This window comes from Microcebus murinus, chromosome 9 (assembly GCF_040939455.1).
Source record: "Microcebus murinus isolate Inina chromosome 9, M.murinus_Inina_mat1.0, whole genome shotgun sequence".
Taxonomy (NCBI): domain Eukaryota; kingdom Metazoa; phylum Chordata; class Mammalia; order Primates; family Cheirogaleidae; genus Microcebus; species Microcebus murinus.
In genome coordinates this window covers 81,073,706-81,092,922 of record NC_134112.1, presented here as the reverse complement: position 1 = coordinate 81,092,922, position 19,217 = coordinate 81,073,706, and the positions used below count along the sequence as shown (strand labels likewise).

The 19,217-nt window shown below is 36.8% G+C and overlaps 1 protein-coding gene across 1 annotated transcript in view; it reads left to right on the top strand.

Annotated features, from left to right (window-relative positions):
• The window catches only part of TNPO3 (transportin 3), an 87,895-nt gene that overhangs the window by 42,062 nt on the left and 26,616 nt on the right, over positions 1–19,217 (top strand). The window contains exons 5-12 of the mRNA XM_012789181.2: positions 1,836–1,979; positions 5,684–5,859; positions 6,392–6,530; positions 8,650–8,796; positions 11,618–11,725; positions 13,436–13,527; positions 15,487–15,626; positions 17,171–17,362. Coding sequence (XP_012644635.1) covers positions 1,836–1,979; positions 5,684–5,859; positions 6,392–6,530; positions 8,650–8,796; positions 11,618–11,725; positions 13,436–13,527; positions 15,487–15,626; positions 17,171–17,362 — 1,138 coding nt within the window. The remainder of the gene's footprint in view (positions 1–1,835; positions 1,980–5,683; positions 5,860–6,391; positions 6,531–8,649; positions 8,797–11,617; positions 11,726–13,435; positions 13,528–15,486; positions 15,627–17,170; positions 17,363–19,217) is intronic.

Sequence of the window (19,217 nt, the reverse complement as noted above, 5' to 3'; positions counted from 1 at the left end):
TCGAACTCCTGACCTTGAGCAATCCGCCCGCCTCGGCCTCCCAGAGAGCTAGGATTACAGGCGTGAGCCACCACGCCCGGCCCTTCCTGGCACTCTTTGGTAATATACTAATCACTATCAATGTATATTAGTGTATAGATAGTTGTACTAATAATTATTTGTAATATTCATAAGATCATTTCTGTAGTCTACCCCCGTTAGAGGTTTTTGAAATATAAGAAATTCTTGATATTATTAGCATATTTGTTTTGTATGTACAAGCAAATATAAAAATTTGAGAGGTAGCTGTGGCACAGTGGTTAAGATCATAGACTTTGAAGCCAGACTTCTTCAGTTTGAGTTATGGAGATGGTACTACAAGCTGTGTCATATTGGGTCAAGTTACTTGACCCATCTGCCTCAGTTTTCTCATGTGTATAATGGGGAATAATAGTATCTATATTTCATATTATGGGGATTAAATGTGTTAATACACATAACTCATATAAAGCTCTTAAAATAGTGCCTGACATGTAGAAAAGGCTCAGTAAATGTTATAACGACTGGTCAGCTTATTTATTATTAATAGTTATGTGCTTTTCTTCCTCCCCCTAAAATGTAATGGCCAAGAAGAGAGAGAAAAATAGAAGGAGCCAGGGACATTTATATACTAGTACTTCCTTTGTCTCTTCTTTTTTCTTCTGTCTTCTTATAAGAAAAGGTTAGTTTAAAAAAATGTAGTTTTCCAGTTTTCCAATAACTTAGTGTTCTGTGGGAATGAACATGGTATATAGTCATATATTAACCCCTCACTTTTCTTCATCTTAGAAACTTAGTACTCTTTGGAGCACAGTAATAAAGATAATCATCTTAAATGTAGATTGTGTGGTAGATGAAGCTTCAAATTTGGAAAATTTTCTTATATAGTTTATACCTGTATTGTAACCATGAATATCAGAATTCTTTAGACTGTGGTTGCCATAAACTTACTTGAGTTATTTCATTTTTTCTTCTTTCATTTTAATTCATTACAATTCAAGCTAATTAAGTGTGTACACATATTGCCTGATATTGCAACATAGCGGGAGCATGGCTACCTGGAAGTATAAGTGTCAGCCTTTAGATCTGGTTTGATAACACATTATGGGATTCCACTGGTTCCCCCGGCCATGCCTCCTGAACCCCATGGCAATTCCGTTTCTAACTCAATGCCTGTAACAGCTATTTTAGAACATTGTTTATCCAGAAAAGGTTGCATTGTATTTTCCTTTGGAAAAAAATATATATCACAAAAACACTCTGCAAATAGAAAAACTGATCAGTTTTAGTCTGACTTCTATTTTGTCCTTTTAATAATATTTATAGTAGTGTCACTTTCCGTGGAATGACATGTTTACTAGAGTATTCAAATGCTGAAACTAGAACATCAACTTTTCATGTGGGAATATATAGTAGTATGCCTAGCTAACTCTAGCTTATTTTTATTCTATAAAAATCAGGTGTATAGATGAGTAAATATTACTTTTAAAATAATTCTATTGATAATACGACATTAATGCAGAAATGGGAACCAAGAAACCTAGCAAATTACTTCTGAAATGTATCTATCTTTGGGTAAGTCTGTAACCCCTCTGTACCTCAGTTTCCCTATCAAGAAACTGGAGATAATGGGACCTGCCTATAGATTTTCACTGGGGAGTAAATGGATTACTGGTATTTGGAACAGTGGCACTACAAAGCACTTTGAACTATTAGCAGTTATTATTGTCATCCTTCTCATTATTATACTTGTAAGATGATTATAATAATGGTCTAAGTATATACATTGACATTATTTAACTTTTTCTTCTATTCAGATGACCTGTGTAGAAAAAGCAGGAACAGATGAGAAAATGCTTATGAAGGTCTTTCGCTGTTTGGGAAGTTGGTTTAACTTGGGAGTTTTGGACAGTAACTTCATGGCTAACAATAAGTTACTGGCTCTTCTTTTTGAGGTTTTGGTAAGTAATGACGTTATCAAAGTATTTCTGCCACAGTCACTTTTTGTAACTAACCTGCTGGGACATAACAGTGTTTTCAGATTACTGCACAGTGATTGAAAGGTGTATAGTAAGAAAACGGCAGTGTCTCTTCCTTGCTGCCAAACACCAAATTAAAAGTATCAGTTTTAATATTCAGAATAGAATGTAGTTATATTTAAGAGGAAAGCAATCTTATGTGCAGATAAATGATTTACATATTAAAATCCAAATAACAGCCATTGGTGTCTTTTTCCTTTTTTTCAAAAGTACAAAATTATGTGTTCCTAGTAATAGTCATTGAATTTTGACATTACCATTACGTAATTACATGTACATCAGAAATTTAGAAAATATAGAATAGGTGGAATCAAAAATTATCTTTATTGTATCCAGAGACAATTATAGATCAGAATATTATCTTTGTAGTTGAGATAGTTTAGTTAAAAAGCAGTGTACGTAGAGAATGGATTTGGGTTTTTTGACATTAGTGGAATAACTGGTAATGAATGTCTCTTTATATACTTGTGCATTTCTTTAAACTTTGAAAGTAGTAATGCCTAGTAATTCTTGGTAGATAGGAGTCAGTGAGTGCTTAGAATAAGACTGGATTGTTGAACAAGAAGCATAGCATTGTCTCAAGCACAAATACTGAAGAGGTCTTTGGAGATGTGAATAACTTTGTGTCTTTCTCCTAAAGGGTTTCCTTTAATGAAGATGTGTTTGTATGGAAGCTCTGTGTATACTGGATATATGATCGTGCACTGTTATTTAGAAGATAGTAGCGTGATGCTAGATTGATACCACTGTGAATTAAGGAAGGAAAAAGAAAGCACCTTCTTCAGGGAGACACTTGACATTTTAGTGTATTTCTGCTGTTATTCTTGCATTAGAAGCTAAGCCTCAGGAAAGTTAGGATGCTGACAGTTGTAAAGTCAAGTCTCACTTTTGTTTAAAAGATTTAATATGATTACATATGAATAGAAGGCAGTTTAGATAGAATATACTTCACACTTAACCGTGGTGACTTCTGGTTATTGGGATTGGAGTAAGGAAGAAGCTGAACAGTATGCCAGGATTATGTTATCTTCTCGACTAATCCAGTGTCAGGACCTCTCTCTCACTTGTAAGAAGAATGTTTAGAGTATCTGGAGTCAGGGTCAAATAATCTCATTTTTATATTGATTCAGTGGTTCACAAATCATGCCAAATTTTGCTTTATGTTTTGACCACGACTTGCTTGTACAACTTCTCCCCCATAGCTCTTTTTTTAAAAATAAAAAACTTGATATAGACAGAATAATAAATTTTAACATTTATCTAACTTTCTCTTTTTTTTTTTTTTTTTTTTTTTGAGATAGAGTCTTGCTTTGTTGCCCAGGCTAGAGTGAGTGCCGTGGCGTCAGCCTAGCTCACAGCAACCTCAAACTCCTGGGCTCAAGCAATCCTGCTGCCTCAGCCTCCCGGGTAGCTGGGACTACAGGCATGGTGGCCATGCCCGGCTAATTTTTTTTTTTTTTATATATATATCAGTTGGCCAATTAATTTCTTTCTATTTATAGTAGAGACGGGGTCTCACTCTTGCTCAGGCTGGTTTTGAACTCCTGACCTTGAGCAATCCGCCTGCCTCGGCCTCCCAAGAGCTAGGATTACAGGCGTGAGCCACAGCGCCCGGCCTATCTAACTTTCATAACATGGTAATATGAGTATCTTTAAACCCACCATTCAATCTAAGAATAACCTAATGAACAATTTGCATCTGTGGTGTTCTCCCTAACCTGCTTATGTAGCTTTTTGACCCCCACTGGAGAGTCTAAATGTTCTTGTATTTTATTATTCAAGAAAGGCTAATTTACCCTTATTAAATTTATTCAACCTTTCAACTGTACTCTCTTAAATAGAAGCCCCAGGGGTTTCCTTCTTTTAACCTTCTGATCCATTGTAATTTGCATCAATTGTTCTTTAGCTCTAACTCCCCAGCTATCATCTTGGGACTTTGCCTTACTTACTGTGCTATTTGAGTTGGATTAACTGTTTATTTTATTTTTTTTTGAACCACTGCAAATAACTTCCTCAGAAAAGATACATGGAAAGCAAACTTAGAATTTTTGCATGCCCAAGAAATATTTTTATTTTGCTTTCAGTTTTGTTTTTTTCGAGACAGTGTCTCACTTTGTTGCCCGGGCTAGAGTGCCATGGTGTCAGCCCTAGCTCACAGCAACCTCAAACTTCTGGGCCCAAGCAATCCCTCTGTCTCAGCCTCCGGAGTAGTTAGGACTACAGGCATGTGCCACCATGCCTGGCTAATTTTTTCTATATATTTTAGCTGTCCAACTAACTTCTTACTATTTTTGATAGAGATGGGGTCTCGCTCTTGCTCAGACTGGTCTCGAACTCCTAAGCTCAAATGATCTGACCGCCTCGGCTGCCCAGTGTGCTAGGATTTGCAGGCGTGAGCCACCGCGCCTGACCTTGCTTTCAGTTTTGATTGATGGTTTGGCTAGGTATAGAGTTCTAGGTTCAATGTTATTTTTCTTCAAAATTTAAGAGGTCTTGCTCTCTTTTACTAGCATGCATCATTAATGAGAAATCTGAGAACTCTGATTTTTGCTCCTTTCCAATACCTCCTTCCCTTTTCCCCAGAAGCTTTAAGAACCTCTGTTTAACTTTTTAGTATTCTGATATTTCACAATGATGTGTTTAGGCATGTGTTTTTGGTACTTGTTTAGCCCTTTCATTTTCATTTTAGATAGTACTGGAATATCAGAAAAAGGATAGAAAAGATTTTAACAGACTTAAAATAGGGCAGGGAACACATTGTATTCCATTTGGAAGGACTCACATGAATAAAAACATGGAGATTAGAAATCATATGATCACAATTGAGGTACAGAAAGGCTGATTTGCTTGGCATATAGAGAAATAGGATTGGGAAGATTGATGGATGTTGTCTCATAGGCTAGGCTACTATATGTTTAAATTACATGTTCAGGCTGGGTGCAGTGGCTCATGCCTGTAATCCTAACGTTCTGGGAGGCCAAGGCAGGAAGATTGCTTGAGCTTAGGAGTTCAAGACCAGCCTGAGCAAGAGCGAGACCCTGTCTCTACTAAAAATAGAAAAATTAGCCAGGCGCCATGTCGTGCACCTGTGGTCCCAGCTACTCTGGAGGCTGAGGCAGGAGGATCACCTGACCTGGGAGTTTGAGGTTGTAGTGAGCTATGATGACACCACTGCACTCTACCTGGGGCGATAGAGTGATACTCTATCTCAAAAAAAAAAAAAATCCATGAAGTACATGTTCAGAAAGAGGCTATAATTGTTTTCTTGTTATATAGTCCCTCAGTACCCTGGGGGCATTAGTTTCAGTACTGTCACCCTTCCTATTGAGTACCAAAATCTGAGAACGCTCAACTCCTTTATATAAAATGCTATAGTGTGTGCATATAACCTACGCACGTCTTTGTGCATACTTTAAATCATCTCTAGATTATTTATAATACCCAATACAATGTAAATGCTATGTAAATAGTCATTATACTATAATTTTAAAATTTGTATTATTTTTTATTTTTGAATATTTTCTACCCACGGTTGATTCAACGCATAGGTGTGGGGAGCCAGCTGTGCTTGGCTTACACACCTTAGTAATCATATGTCTTGTTTCCTTATTCCTGTTACCTCCCAGCAACAGGATAAGACCTCTTCTAACCTACATGAAGCTGCTTCAGATTGTGTGTGCTCAGCTCTCTATGCCATTGAGAATGTGGAGACTAATTTGCCATTAGCCATGCAACTTTTTCAGGGAGTCCTGACGTTGGAGACTGCCTATCATATGGCTGTGGCACGTGAAGATTTAGACAAGTGAGTAATTATTTAAGGCTGAATTCCCTGGATTTGCCTATAAACTAATATTCTTTTAAGTCACTTTTTATTATTCATCTATCATTTGTGATTCTCAGTGACTGTAAATATAAAAACAGTGCATCCTAAAGATGCTCTATTATTCTCATCTGAACCTAGAGTGGCAAATTGGATGCAGAAGGAGAGATTGTAGAATTACCAATCATGGAAAGTCGTAAGTTTTTGCACTTACAAAGGGTAAGGCTCTACAAATTAGGGACAAACTTTAAAATATCAAGCATGATTTGATGGGAATTTTTATTCAGATGTTTTAGTAATTAAGAATTTGAACTGGCAAGTCACTTGCTTATATGCGTAGAAGTATATGGTCTAAGTAAAGGTATCTGTTATAGAGATTGTGATACAGCATAGCAGTAATCACCAGATGTTCCTTAGGTTGAGAAACCTTTTATTTGATTCACTGCGACTATGAGTTTATACATAAAATATCCAAATTTCTGACATGGTGCTCTTATTCCTCTTCCTTCTGTAGAGTTCTGAATTACTGCCGTATTTTCACTGAACTATGTGAAACTTTTCTTGAAAAAATTGTTTGTACTCCAGGCCAAGGTCTTGGGGACCTGCGAACTCTGGAACTGCTGCTTATCTGTGCAGGACATCCTCAATATGAGGTAGTATTTGTACTATACTAAGGCCATTATTCTCCAGATTGTATGTTGCATGTTGTCTATATTCCACTGCTTCATGCTTAGCCTTTTATTCTTGAGAAATTATAATCTTGTTTTTAATTAATGTGATGTGGGGATTTCCTCTGTAATGGAATTAAAAAAAAAACAAAACCCAAGTATATTTGAGTTTCTGCTTTGAATCCTTCTTACCTAGTTAGCTGCCCTGACTATTGTAGGCACCTCAAGGAACCCATTAGCAAGAAAACCCGTTTCTTTGTACTGAGCCTCTTCTCTAGCTCCCTTTATTCTCTAGAGCTTTATAGCTAAAAACCACCAAATCCTGACTGTACCTCCACAAGTCTTAGCACCTAAAATTTTTCTTCAAATGAGGCTGGCAATGAGAAAGGGATCTAAAGGACTTAAGGGTCTCCTTCATTCAAAAATCTTTAAGATACTCTGCCTGTTTTAACTTTGCTAATTGTTTTAAAATCTTATTTATTTGAGAAATTTTACCTCTTTATAGTGTAGACGTAAGAAAGGAGTACTCCCAAGTTGGGCATTGTTTTAAATAGCTCTGTTTTGGATCCTTGATGGGAAAAAGATGGAGGGACTCTCTTAATGTCTACTCTTAGGCCTAGTAGTAGTCCTGTGATTTTCTCTCCCACTCAAGAAAGCAGGTGAATAAAAGTTGAGGCTGATTCAGTTATGTTCAGGTAATTACTAATGATTTGCCTGGTAAGAAATGTTCTAATCTCAAACATTTAATGAAAGGATTTCAGAATTTAAAAAAAAAAAATACTTTAAAAGAGATTCCTATTTCTGTATCTTCTTTAAATTCAGAATCCAGTATAACTTTTGGAGAAATTATCTCAGGGCTAAAAAGGGACTGTAAAGCCAGTCATTCTAAATGGAGTTTTTGAGCCTAATGTGGGAAGATAATTTAGAGGAGTAATAATAAATCTACTGGACAAAAGGTGGCTTCTTAACTGGTTCCTCTCGTAAATTTTTTCTTCTTTTTTTTTTTTTTAGACAGAGTCTCACTTTGTTGCCCAGGCTAGAGTGAGTGCCGTGGCGTCAGCCTAGCTCACAGCAACCTCAAACTCCTGGGCTCGAGTGATCCTTCTGCCTCAGCCTCCCGGGTAGCTGGGACTACAGGCATGCGCCACCATGCCCGGCTAATTTTTTATATATATATCAGTTGGCCAATTAATTTCTTTCTATTTATAGTAGAGACGGGGTCTCGCTCTTGCTCAGGCTGGTTTTGAACTCCTGACCTTGAGCAATCCGCCCGCCTCGGCCTCCCAAGAGCTAGGATTACAGGCGTGAGCCACAGCGCCCTGCCTTTTCTTCTTTTTTGAGACAGAATCTCACACTGTTGCCTGGGCTAGAGTGCTGTGTTATCGGCCTAGCTCACAGCAACCTCAAACTCTGGGGCTCAAGCAATCCTTCTGCCTCAGCCTCCCAAGTAGCTGGGACTACAGGCATATGCCACCATGCTTGGCTAATTTTTTCTATATATTTTTAGTTGTCCAATTAATTTCTTTCTATTTTTAGTAGAGACGGTGTCTCGCTCTTGCTCAGGCTGGTTTCAAACTCCTGACCTTGAGCAATCCGCCCACCTCGGCCTCCCAGAGTGCTAGGATTACAGGTGTGAGCCGCCATGCCTGGCCTTTCTTTTTTTTTTTTTTTTTCAGACAGGGTCTTGCTCTGTCACCTAGGCTGGAGTGCCATAACATGATCATAGCTCTCTGCAGCCCCAAACAACTCCTGGGCTCAAGTGATTTTCCCACCTTGGCCTCCTAAAGTATTGGGATTATAGGCGTGAATCTCTGCTAATGTTATTTAAAAGTATATCTTTTGCTGGGCACAGGGGCTCATGCCTGTAATCTCAGCTACTTGGGAGGCTGAGGTGGGAGGATTGCTCAAGCCCAGGAGTTTGAGGCTATAGTGAGCTATGATCATGCCACTGCACTCCAGCCTGGATGACAGAGCAAGACCCTGTCTCTTTAAAAAAGAAAAAAAGGTATATCTTCTTTTCTGTATGGCCTTAGTAATAAAACTGTTTTCTTGTTCCGATCCTTTCCCATTCCAATAAATCATCTTTTCTCTTTTAATCTAATAGGTAGTAGAAATTTCCTTTAACTTTTGGTACCGACTAGGAGAGCATTTGTACAAAACTAATGATGAGGTTATTCATGGCATCTTCAAAGCTTACATTCAGAGGCTACTTCATGCCTTAGCTCGGCACTGCCAGCTGGAACCAGACCATGTAAGTTCCGTTCTCTGCTTCTTCATATCTTTCTTTCCTGCTTTTGTCAGTGCTAATTTGAAAAGGGACTGAAAAGGTAAAAGAATAAAGCTAACGGAATCTGCAGGTTTTGTTGTTCTACAGCTTCCACTGGAGAAGTCAATTACCAATATAATGAAGAGTATTAGGCCTATGTAGGAAAAAAATCCTTCCAGCTAAACCAGTAATTCTTCTCCTAGTAATTTATCTTATATAATTCTGCAGAAGAACAGACAGCTATTTTATGTACAAAACATTATCTGTAAAAGTAAAAAATGATGAACTCATATACAGCAGTATAAGAAGAGTTATGTAGATTTATCATATAGCAACTTGGTGAACCATTATGTAGCAATTAAAAATAATGACTATTGAATTGAAGTAATTCAATTTTTTGTAATTCAATTTTTTTTCACGCTAAGTGAAAAAAAAACAATGTAAAATTTTATGCTGTTTTTTTTTTTTTGAAACAGAGTCTCGCTTTGTTGCCCAGGCTAGAGTGAGTGCCATGGCATCAGCGTAGCTCACAGAAACCTCAAACTCCTGGGCTCAAGCATTCCTGCTGCCTCAGCCTCCTGAGTAGCTGGGACTACAGGCATGCGCCACCATGGCTGGCTAATTTTTTCTATATATTTTTAGTTGTCCAATTAATTTCTTTCTATTTTAGTAGAGACAGTGTCTTGCTCTTGGTCAGGCTGGTTTAGAACTCCTAACCCTGAGCGATCCGCCCACCTCAGCTTCCCAGAGTGCTAGTATTACAGGTGTGAGCCACCACACCCGGCCTTGTACTGTTTTTAATAGTATAAAATATATGGTTTGATAAAAACTAATACAAAAGTGAAATATTTGTTAAGGATTTTGAAAATTACATATGAGCCGGGCATGGTAGCTCACGCCTGTAATCCTAGCACTCTGGGGAGGCTGAGGCGGGTGGATTATTTGAGCTTGGGAGTTCGAAACCAGCCTGAGCAAGAGCGAGATCCTATCTCTACTAAAAAGTATATAGAAAGAAATTAGCTGGACAACTAAAAATATATACAAAAAATTATCTGGGCATGGTGGCGCCTGCCTATAGTCTCAGCTAGTTGGGAGGCTGAGGCAAGAGGATTGCTTGAGGCCAGGAGTTTGAGGTTGCTGTGAGCTAGGCTGATGCCACGGCACTCTACCCCGGGCAGTGGAATGAGACTCTGTCTCAAAATATATATATATATAAAAAGAAAGAAAATTACATATGACTCCCCATCCTCCACATACTTACATGTTTTTCTTTATATTATTTATACTGATTTTATAGTTTTAAAAAAAATACGGAAATCTATTTGTTAAAAAGAAAACATACTAGAAATATTATAAAATAGTCCATTGGAAAATTCTTCAACCTCCATGTTTACTTAGTTTCTTCAGATTTTGCCACAAAATTTATTTCATCCTTTTTGTTGTTTGGTGGTTGGTTTAATCCTTGTCCTTTAATCTAGGACCGGGAGTAAGTTCAGTTGCTTACAGTTAAATCTGACATGCTGTTTTCTTAATTTTAATGTTAGTATGTGTTTGAGTCATGCTATTTTGTATTGCCACAGAACCTTAGTCATGATTCAGTCTAACGGTTTTCAAACTTGTTTTTAAACTGAAGAATCCTATCTCAACTACGTCTTACTTGGAAGCCTGATTTGTAATATATTTTTTCGTTTTACCTATTCCAAGTACCATACAGAACTGATTGGTAATAAATAAAAACAGGGCTGCTCTGGTTTAAATGGCTTTATGCTTGATCTCCTTGCCTTTGCTAGTTCTGTGGCATCATTTCCTCCTCCTTACTCGACCTTTAATTTCTTCATCTTAAAGCAAGAAGGTCGAACTAATAATAGTACTAAAGGCTTTTTTCAGATACTGGGAGCCAAGATTCTTATACATGGCCTTAACATCCCATAATTGGTAACCCTTTGTTTACTTACAGAAGTGTGGTGGAATAGGAAAGCATGGAATGTAAATGATCTCTAAATTTTTTTAATGAAAATCTTCAAACATAAAGTAATGGTGAAATAATTTTATAGTGAATATCTATATACCTATCCTCTAAATTCTACCATCATATTTTACTACACTTGTTTTGCGTATTTGTTTACCTATATGAAATTTTTCTTTAAGTCGAAAACTCAAACATTCTGTTTTCTTTGTGAAGTTACTGTGATAGTGGTTGATTTTGTTATATCTTGAACCATAAAACTTCTGACTTAGCAGGGGTCCTCAAACTATGGCCCGCAGGCCACATGCGGCCCACCAGGTGTTTTTGCCACCGCTGCCTGTCCTGCTTAGCAGCCAACTTGTCCCGTGCCCACAGTGCACATGTGTGGAATGTGCGCCACACTCTCCAGTGGCCCTCGAACAGTCTGAGGGACAGTGAACTGGCCCCCTGTTTAAAAAGTTTGAGGACCCCTGCTTCAGAGTCTTGTTCAGTACCAAGAGCTGACGTCTCTAGGTAGGCTTATAACTTAAACCACATTATCTAGGTCACTTCTCATCCCACTACACCCCATTTTTCTAATAGAACAAAGTATAGCTTAAAAATACAAAGCACAAGCCCCCAAAGAATTTCTCATAAAAGGTAGAGGATATGTTACATTGACTTGACATACCTCACAGTTTGGGAGACTGTCTATGGTAAAATATCCTTGTGATTTAGGGCAACTTTTGTTCATTGAGACTTAACTGCATAATGTTTTTTTCTTCTTTATTCTTAATTTTATAGAGGTCATTGAAAGCCTCGGTGAGTTTGAAACAAATATTATCTGATTTGAAATTTTAGGAGGGGGTTCCTGAGGAGACTGATGACTTTGGGGAGTTTCGGATGAGAGTATCAGACCTGGTGAAGGACTTGATTTTCTTGATTGGGTCTATGGAATGTTTTGCTCAGGTAAGCCTATTTGGAGATTCTTGCCACTTTTACCAATCACCTTGTGTTTACTTCTGTCTTCTGTAAATATTCCATCTTATTGCTTCAATCTCACTGACTAAGTGGGGTAATAAATATGCAGGTGTCTAGCACACTGCCTGGCATATAGTAGCTATATTTATTTAGCATCTTACAAGCGAATTGTAATCTGGATGACTCAGTCATGATTTACTCTATTACTATTGCTAATGAGGCTGTTCCACCTGTACAGCTATAATGGAAGATCATAGATAAGCATTAAAGCCTCCAGGCTACTTACAGGGAATTTGGACCTAGCCAGAAAAAATAGGCAAGGTTTTCTGCCTTAATAGTTTATATACAAAGATTCTGGCAATCCTTGTAGTTATGTGGCATTTCCTTTGTCCACACTTATGGCTAGATTCCTGTTTTATCTCAGAGGTAACCATACTAGAGTGGGAGATTCATAATCCTGTGGTTTTTCTGACAGAGAGTAGTAAGATTTTACCTCATAAGGCTGTAGTGCTCATCATTCCGTATCACTTAACATCAGCATAATTTCAAGTGGTTTTCATATTGCTGGATTGTGCATACTCTAATGAGCTCTGAAATACTAGTTTGAATGCTTTGTCACAGCAATACTGAGCTAACCTGAACTTTTGGGGAGGGGGGTAAATCAGCCATTTTGTGTATAATTGGGCATAATCTGATCTAGAAAATGTTAATAAAATTATAACCTTTTCACTGCATAAGCAAAGCATGTTTATAGATCCACCTATGAAGGGTTGGGGGTTCTTAGAAAGCAATTTCAGTGAGATCTCTGGATCATAAGCAGATGACCTGTGTTCAGATTTCAGTTTTTCTGTTTCTGGCTCTATGGTTTTGAGCAAGTCCCTTGATCTTCTTCAGACTTAAGTTTACAAATTTATATAAATTATCAATGTTATCTAAGATTTAGTCTGGAACACCAACCCTGTGAGATGTTTTTGGCAAAAGAAAAAGTTCTATCATTAGTTAAAATTGGGAAATCATTTAAATAGTGTGTTAAAGGCTCCATGAAGTCATATAACAAGAGAGTTGTTTAATTTTGCCTTCCCTAGCAGTGTCTGTTATTTGCAGAAATCTTAGACTAATACATAGTCACATTCCACAGATGGATATGCCTGGGAAATTCTGGATCAGAACATTTCTTAGTATTGTGCTAGGTCTATTTATTTTTTTAAATTTTGCTTGCATATGATACTGTGATAGGTGCTTCTAAAACACTTACTTTTTAGGAATTTAATCTGTACTACCAGTATTGATGCAGACAAATAGTTAAAAACAATAAAAATGTAAAGCCCCTGCATATATAGAGAATTTACATTGTATCTTCAGTTTAAGTATGTGTATGTATTTATCAGTTATTGTCAGGACCAGGAAAAGACACTCATGTACTGTTTTGTTTTTCCCTTAATACTCATTTCCTGGGGGCAGATGATAATCTTGAAAACCTCTTGGGGATCTAAATGGGTTTGTTTCAGATATTAAAATGGTAGTTACTTCTAGTTAATAAGGATGTGAAAAATGAAAATAATATTCTTGCCTGGCTGTAAGTAATTAGATTTAGAAATAAGGAGCTGGATTTATTGTAACTAACAGGATTTTTTGGTTTGCTTGTTTTGGCATTCTGTTTTCTTTTAATGGATCCATAATCCACCTCTTCTTCTCTAGTTATATTCTACTCTGAAAGAAGGCAACCCACCCTGGGAGGTGACAGAAGCGGTTCTCTTTATCATGGCTGCTATAGCAAAGAGTGTTGATCCGTGAGTGTCTAATAAGTCTTTCGCTGGGAACGCTAAATATCAAGAGGAAGGAAAATTACACAATGTTTCTCTTATATGGTATATGCTTGGAAACTCTTAGAACTTACTTTTGTAGTGCTGTGTCTAGTCTTCTGAATTCTAGAGTCTAGTCCAGGGTAGCCTGAATTGTTGATGCCATGTTTTAACTACATTTCCTAGAGTTAAAATTATTTTATTCTTGATGCTGGGAATAGAGTACTTACTTATTTTTCCAACTGAGGCTCCCTTGTAAAAGTTGGTATGATCAAGAATTTGTTAGACTGTTAAATTGTTGGTACTTGCTTAAAAGCAATTGAATAGGCATTAATTTGGGTCTCCTGCTTTTGTGACCTTGGGTAAGTTATCCTTACAAATATTTAATTATACATTGTTTTCCTTTTTTCTGTCTTAGAATCATTTGTGAGTGTCAGAGAGGCAAGCCATAGGCACTGCTTCTTCACTCACCTAAAAGAGTAGCAAAATCTAAAAGGCAATCATTATTTTTATTGCCATTGACAATTTTTTAATTATTTGAAGTTTTACTTCTAATTGCTTACCATAGAAAACTATATTTAAGATATGAATCCCTAAAGACAGAATTTACTTTGTGCCATGAGTTTACAAATTGATGTTAATATCTGCCATGTTACCTCAGATTTTTATCTGATACCTACAATTGAGCTCTCTATTCAGGGCCTTGATTGGAGAAATGGTTAAGGCAGATATTTATAAAAAAAATATAGTGCTTCTTTCTTGGCAGACTTTCAGGGCCTAATTCAATGGAATCTTACGTTGTTTCTAATCCAGTAAATCTTCAAAGAGGTAGAGTAGGTTTATTTTTCTGTGTTAAAAAGTTCTAGTCCTTAATTATGTATCATACTTTTTCCTGTTAAACCCATTTTGGTGTCTTTTGGAACCATCCATGACAGTATGAAGATTATTAAAATCATTAATATTCTAACTGGTATGTCTTGGTTTGAAAAATGATGGTAGATAGTCTTCAATAAATAGGTTAATATCTCTAGGAACCATAGAGTGTAAATGAGAGGGGTTATATTGTTTTTTTGTTTGTCTGCATTGTAAGCCAATAACATATAATCTTTAGTTCATATAAAGGACCTTAATAGACCTAGTTTGTCAGTAGGGGGTGCTCTCGCTCTAATATTATTTACATTTTAAACATCTTTCATTTCTGGATTAAGTTCTACCACTTTGGGGGCATTCTCTACTCTGCTCAAAAGAACTGTAGCCAGTATACTTCGGGGGTGGGAAGGAGAAAAGGAAAGGGAAAAAATAAATTCATACAAAGCTATGGGAAAAGCTATGGAAAGTGTTTGGTTAACTTTAATTTTCCCTTATGTTCCAAATTGGGGCACCTTAACCTACTCCTGCAGCTATTTTCTTGTTTTTTCAGTTAGTGAACTGGCCATACTTTCCTGTTATTAAAATTTCTAATATCCAGCTATATGAAATCTTATGGAGAATAACAACTAATAGAAAATGGTCTATGAGAATTATTTATTTTGCTATTCAGCAATATTTACTGAGTGCCCACTATGTGCCAGGCACTGTTCTAGGTACTGCAGATGTAGGAATAAATAAAATAGATCCTTTAAAAGAAGATATGCATCCACAGTAAATGTCTGCTTTCAATTTAAAGAGCCTCTTTCTGATAGCATGGTGTGTCTTTAGACACTTTACTGGCATTCTGAAGATTAAGGAGCAATGTGCGTCTCCTGAAACAATATCTTTGATTTCTATCTTTCCCTCTTTTTTGATGATCTGAAAACCTTTCACACTTAGTATTAAGCACTTTTATCTGAATGGTTATTTATTTAGAAAGAAGCCCTTTAGCATTGCTGTGTGTCACCACAGCCTGTTATTTGACTGGAACATAACCTCTGAAATCAGTAACTGTGAGTACTTGCCTTCTGTACTCAGGGAGAACAATCCAACACTTGTGGAGGTCCTAGAAGGAGTTGTTCGTCTCCCAGAGACCGTACATACAGCTGTGCGATATACCAGCATTGAATTGGTTGGAGAGATGAGCGAAGTGGTTGATCGAAATCCTCAGTTCCTTGGTATGTGTGAACTTTCCTTTGCTGCTGTTAACTTCTGGTTTTCCTGATTTTCTTCTCCTCTCTTACTTTTGCATTTGTTTTCCTGCTTTCTTTTTTTTTAACAAATGGAATGTTTATAGACATTGGGAATAAACAATATATTGTAAGTTACTGCTTAATTGATACAAAATTTATTTAGAGTCTGATTTGGGAGTGGGACCTTTGAAAGATTAGATCTCTAAATAGGGAAATGGTTTGGTTCTAGTACTCTGTGTAAGCATGAACATTTCTGTCTTTTTTAGTCTTTGGCATTTGCTTGAGGTAATCAAACTCTCTTATAGTTCTAACCTCAAAGCTACTAGTAGGCTAAAAAAAGGAGAGTTTTTCAGTGTTAAATACATGCTCCCTTTAACAACTAAGAATTATCAGTTGAAACTAAATATCTGCAAGTTAAAATGAACAGTGTTCAGTTATATAACCTCTGGCTGTCCTTATTGACTTGGAAAAAATAACTAATGATCTATAAGTAACAACTTTAGAATTGAAGGTTAGGCCGGGTGTGGTGGCTCATGCCTGTAATCCTAGCACTCTGGGAGGTCAAGGCTGGCGGACAGCTCGAGGTCAGGAGTTCGAAACTAGTCTGAGCAAGAGCGAGACCCTGTCTCTATTTCTTTCTATAAATAGAAAGAAATTAATTGGCCAACTAATATATATAGAAAAAATTAGCCGGGCATGGTGACACATGCCTGTAGTCCCAGCTACTCAGAGGCTGAGGCAATAGGATCACCTGAGCCCTGGAGTCTGAGGTTGCTGTGAGCTAGGTTAACGCCACAGCACTCACTCTAGCCTGGGCAACAAAGTGAGACTCTGTCTCAAAAAAAAAAAACCAATGAAGGTTAAAGTTAGAAATCATTTATTCTAACCCCTTCATTTTACAGATAAGGAAAACTAAGGCCCAAAGAGACTAAATAATTATCCAGGGTGTAATGTATATCAAGCCCCTGACATTTAAGGATACATGCTGAGAATTTTAATAATGCCCAAATTTGTGAATACTATTACATCATTAAGTTTGATATGTTTCCTTGGTACACCTTTATCACCTTTTTATTTGATTTTATGTTATATGTGATCTGTTTTTAGTGACCTTTCACTTGCTAAAAAAAAGTGAATGTTTGCCTTTTAATTTCTATATACAGAGCATATTTCTATATACAGAGCATATATACAGAGCATATATACAGAGCATGCTTACATTATAACTGAGCCACTTTCCAAGTTTAATTTACCATTTTAAAGTGTTTTCAAATGCTTATTTTCTAATTCTTAGATTTCTTCACTTTTTATCTGCCCCAACATTTGGTGTTCTTTTCCAAACCATTTTTTCCACAAAGAAACTCAGTAGGTTTGTTTGTTTGTTTATTTAATTTTTTGTAGTGATAGGATCTTACCTATCTCTACAAAGATATTGCCTTAAAAGAAAAAGTATGTAAACCTCTGCTCTAACAATCTAGAAATTTCTTTAAGTTTCAGGTATATAATCACTACCTGGCTTTTCTCTTTAGACCCTGTGTTGGGCTACTTGATGAAAGGCCTGTGTGAAAAGCCCCTGGCTTCTGCTGCAGCTAAAGCCATTCATAACATTTGCTCTGTCTGCCGAGATCACATGGCTCAGCACTTTAATGGACTTTTGGAGATTGCCCGTTCCCTCGATTCCTTCATGTTGTCTCCAGAAGCTGCTGTGGGCTTGCTAAAAGGTATTTACTATGTAAAGTAGTAACAGCCTCTTCAGAGCCACTCCTTGGAGTTATCTTACGTCAGTCATATCCAAGTTTTTCAGTTGCAATGTACTTAGCAGTAGGGAGGGTGGCTTTTTCACTAGAGAGGAGAGTGTTGATTATTTGTACATGTATTCTTTTCTTAGAATATTTTAAGGATATATAATTCTTGGTGCTTGCAGTATATATAGCAAAGACCTAGATTTGGGTGGAGACAACACATTTGTACTGAACATAATTGCTTTTTAAGTTGAAAAATAAAAAGGGAGACCAAATAAGCATTGTTATACCAAAGAGGTAAGTGGAAGTTAAAAGGTTGAGTGCATGGATTGATGTCATAAGTAGAAGTCAGGGGTCCTGGTTTCTTAGTAGTCTTTAACCATTACTGATCAGCTTATCTGAGTGATTGCCTATCCAGAGACATATAGCCAGAGTGCTGATGAGGACCAGACTTAATAGAAGAACCAGACTTAATAGAAGAACTAGAGAACTAGGAACAAGACTTTAAAAGTGATGGCTACTTATAAATATTTGAAAATTTATCTTAAAAAGAGATCATATTTATTTTGTGAGTAATCAGTTGTTAACCATTTATAGGGAAGCACATACTGGCTCCTAGAAAGAAAACACTTTCCAACCAAACTTTCTGAAAACAGACTGGGGTGCTATGTGAGGTAATGAAATCCTTATGGCTAGTAAATCAGAAAGCATTGGGGTATAGCAAATATAGGAATAGGTAAAATGACCTGTGCAGCTTCTTCTAAGCCTCTGTGAGTGTTAAACAGTTAGCCTTGGCAAGAGTAGATGGCCTTATTGTTTCACGTACGTTCTCTGTTCTCTGTTATTTGTATGACCAGGTTTCTTACCAGCTAGTGTGACTGTGCATTTTTTACAGCAGATTTTCTTTTCGTGCCAGGAGTTTTTGTTGTTTCCCTTCATAGGCACAGATAATAAGATATTAAATCAGAGTCAAATATTCTTGTCATTTTCTAGTGAAATTTAACATTGATATTAAAATGATATCTATCCTGTAGTAGAATGTGGCCTCTCACTTATCAGTGGTATCTTCTAGATGTAGAAAACTTTCTTTTCTGTAGGAATGAATTAAAAGGAAAAATCATATTACATTAAATTTTCTTCCTAGTTTTAAAGAAAAGTCTAACTCATCCATGACTTAATGACTGCCAGGGGAAAATCACTCAGTTTTTATTCAAATTTGAAGATTTAGGGATTAATTACTGTTCTTTTGAATGAAACTTCAGGAGATGGAAAAAATCATCATCAAGGGGGTTTTAACCTAGGAAGGATGTAGGCTAATATGTAATTCTTTGGATTTAGGGGACATGTTCCAGCAGTTGTTGGGGATAGTAACAAGAAGTCTGAATAGGAAGGGTTTGGGCCTTCTATCCCTGTTTGAACCTAACTGCCTCTTTTTTTAAAACTCATTTTATTGGAGTACCAAAGATTTTAGTTAGGCAGGGAAGAAGAAGGGGATAGGCTTTTGTAACTGTTTTGGGAAAAAAAAAAAAAGGACAGACTTAACTCTTTTCTGTTCAGATCACATGTTTCACAGATGAAGAAACTAATGCCCTCACATAAACTCACAGAGGGCGGAGGGGATTATGGTAGATTGAAAGTGAAATCTCTTTAATTTTAGCTCATTCTTCCTAAAAGAGTTATGTTAGTATTTCTTTCTCTTATGATAAAAATTACCTGAGGTGGTTATCACAAATAAAGACTCTTTGACCTGCTAAATCAGAATCTCTGGGAGGTTTGAGAAACATGGCACTATGGTTTACATTTTAAAATAGCTTTGCCATTGGCTTTGTGAAGG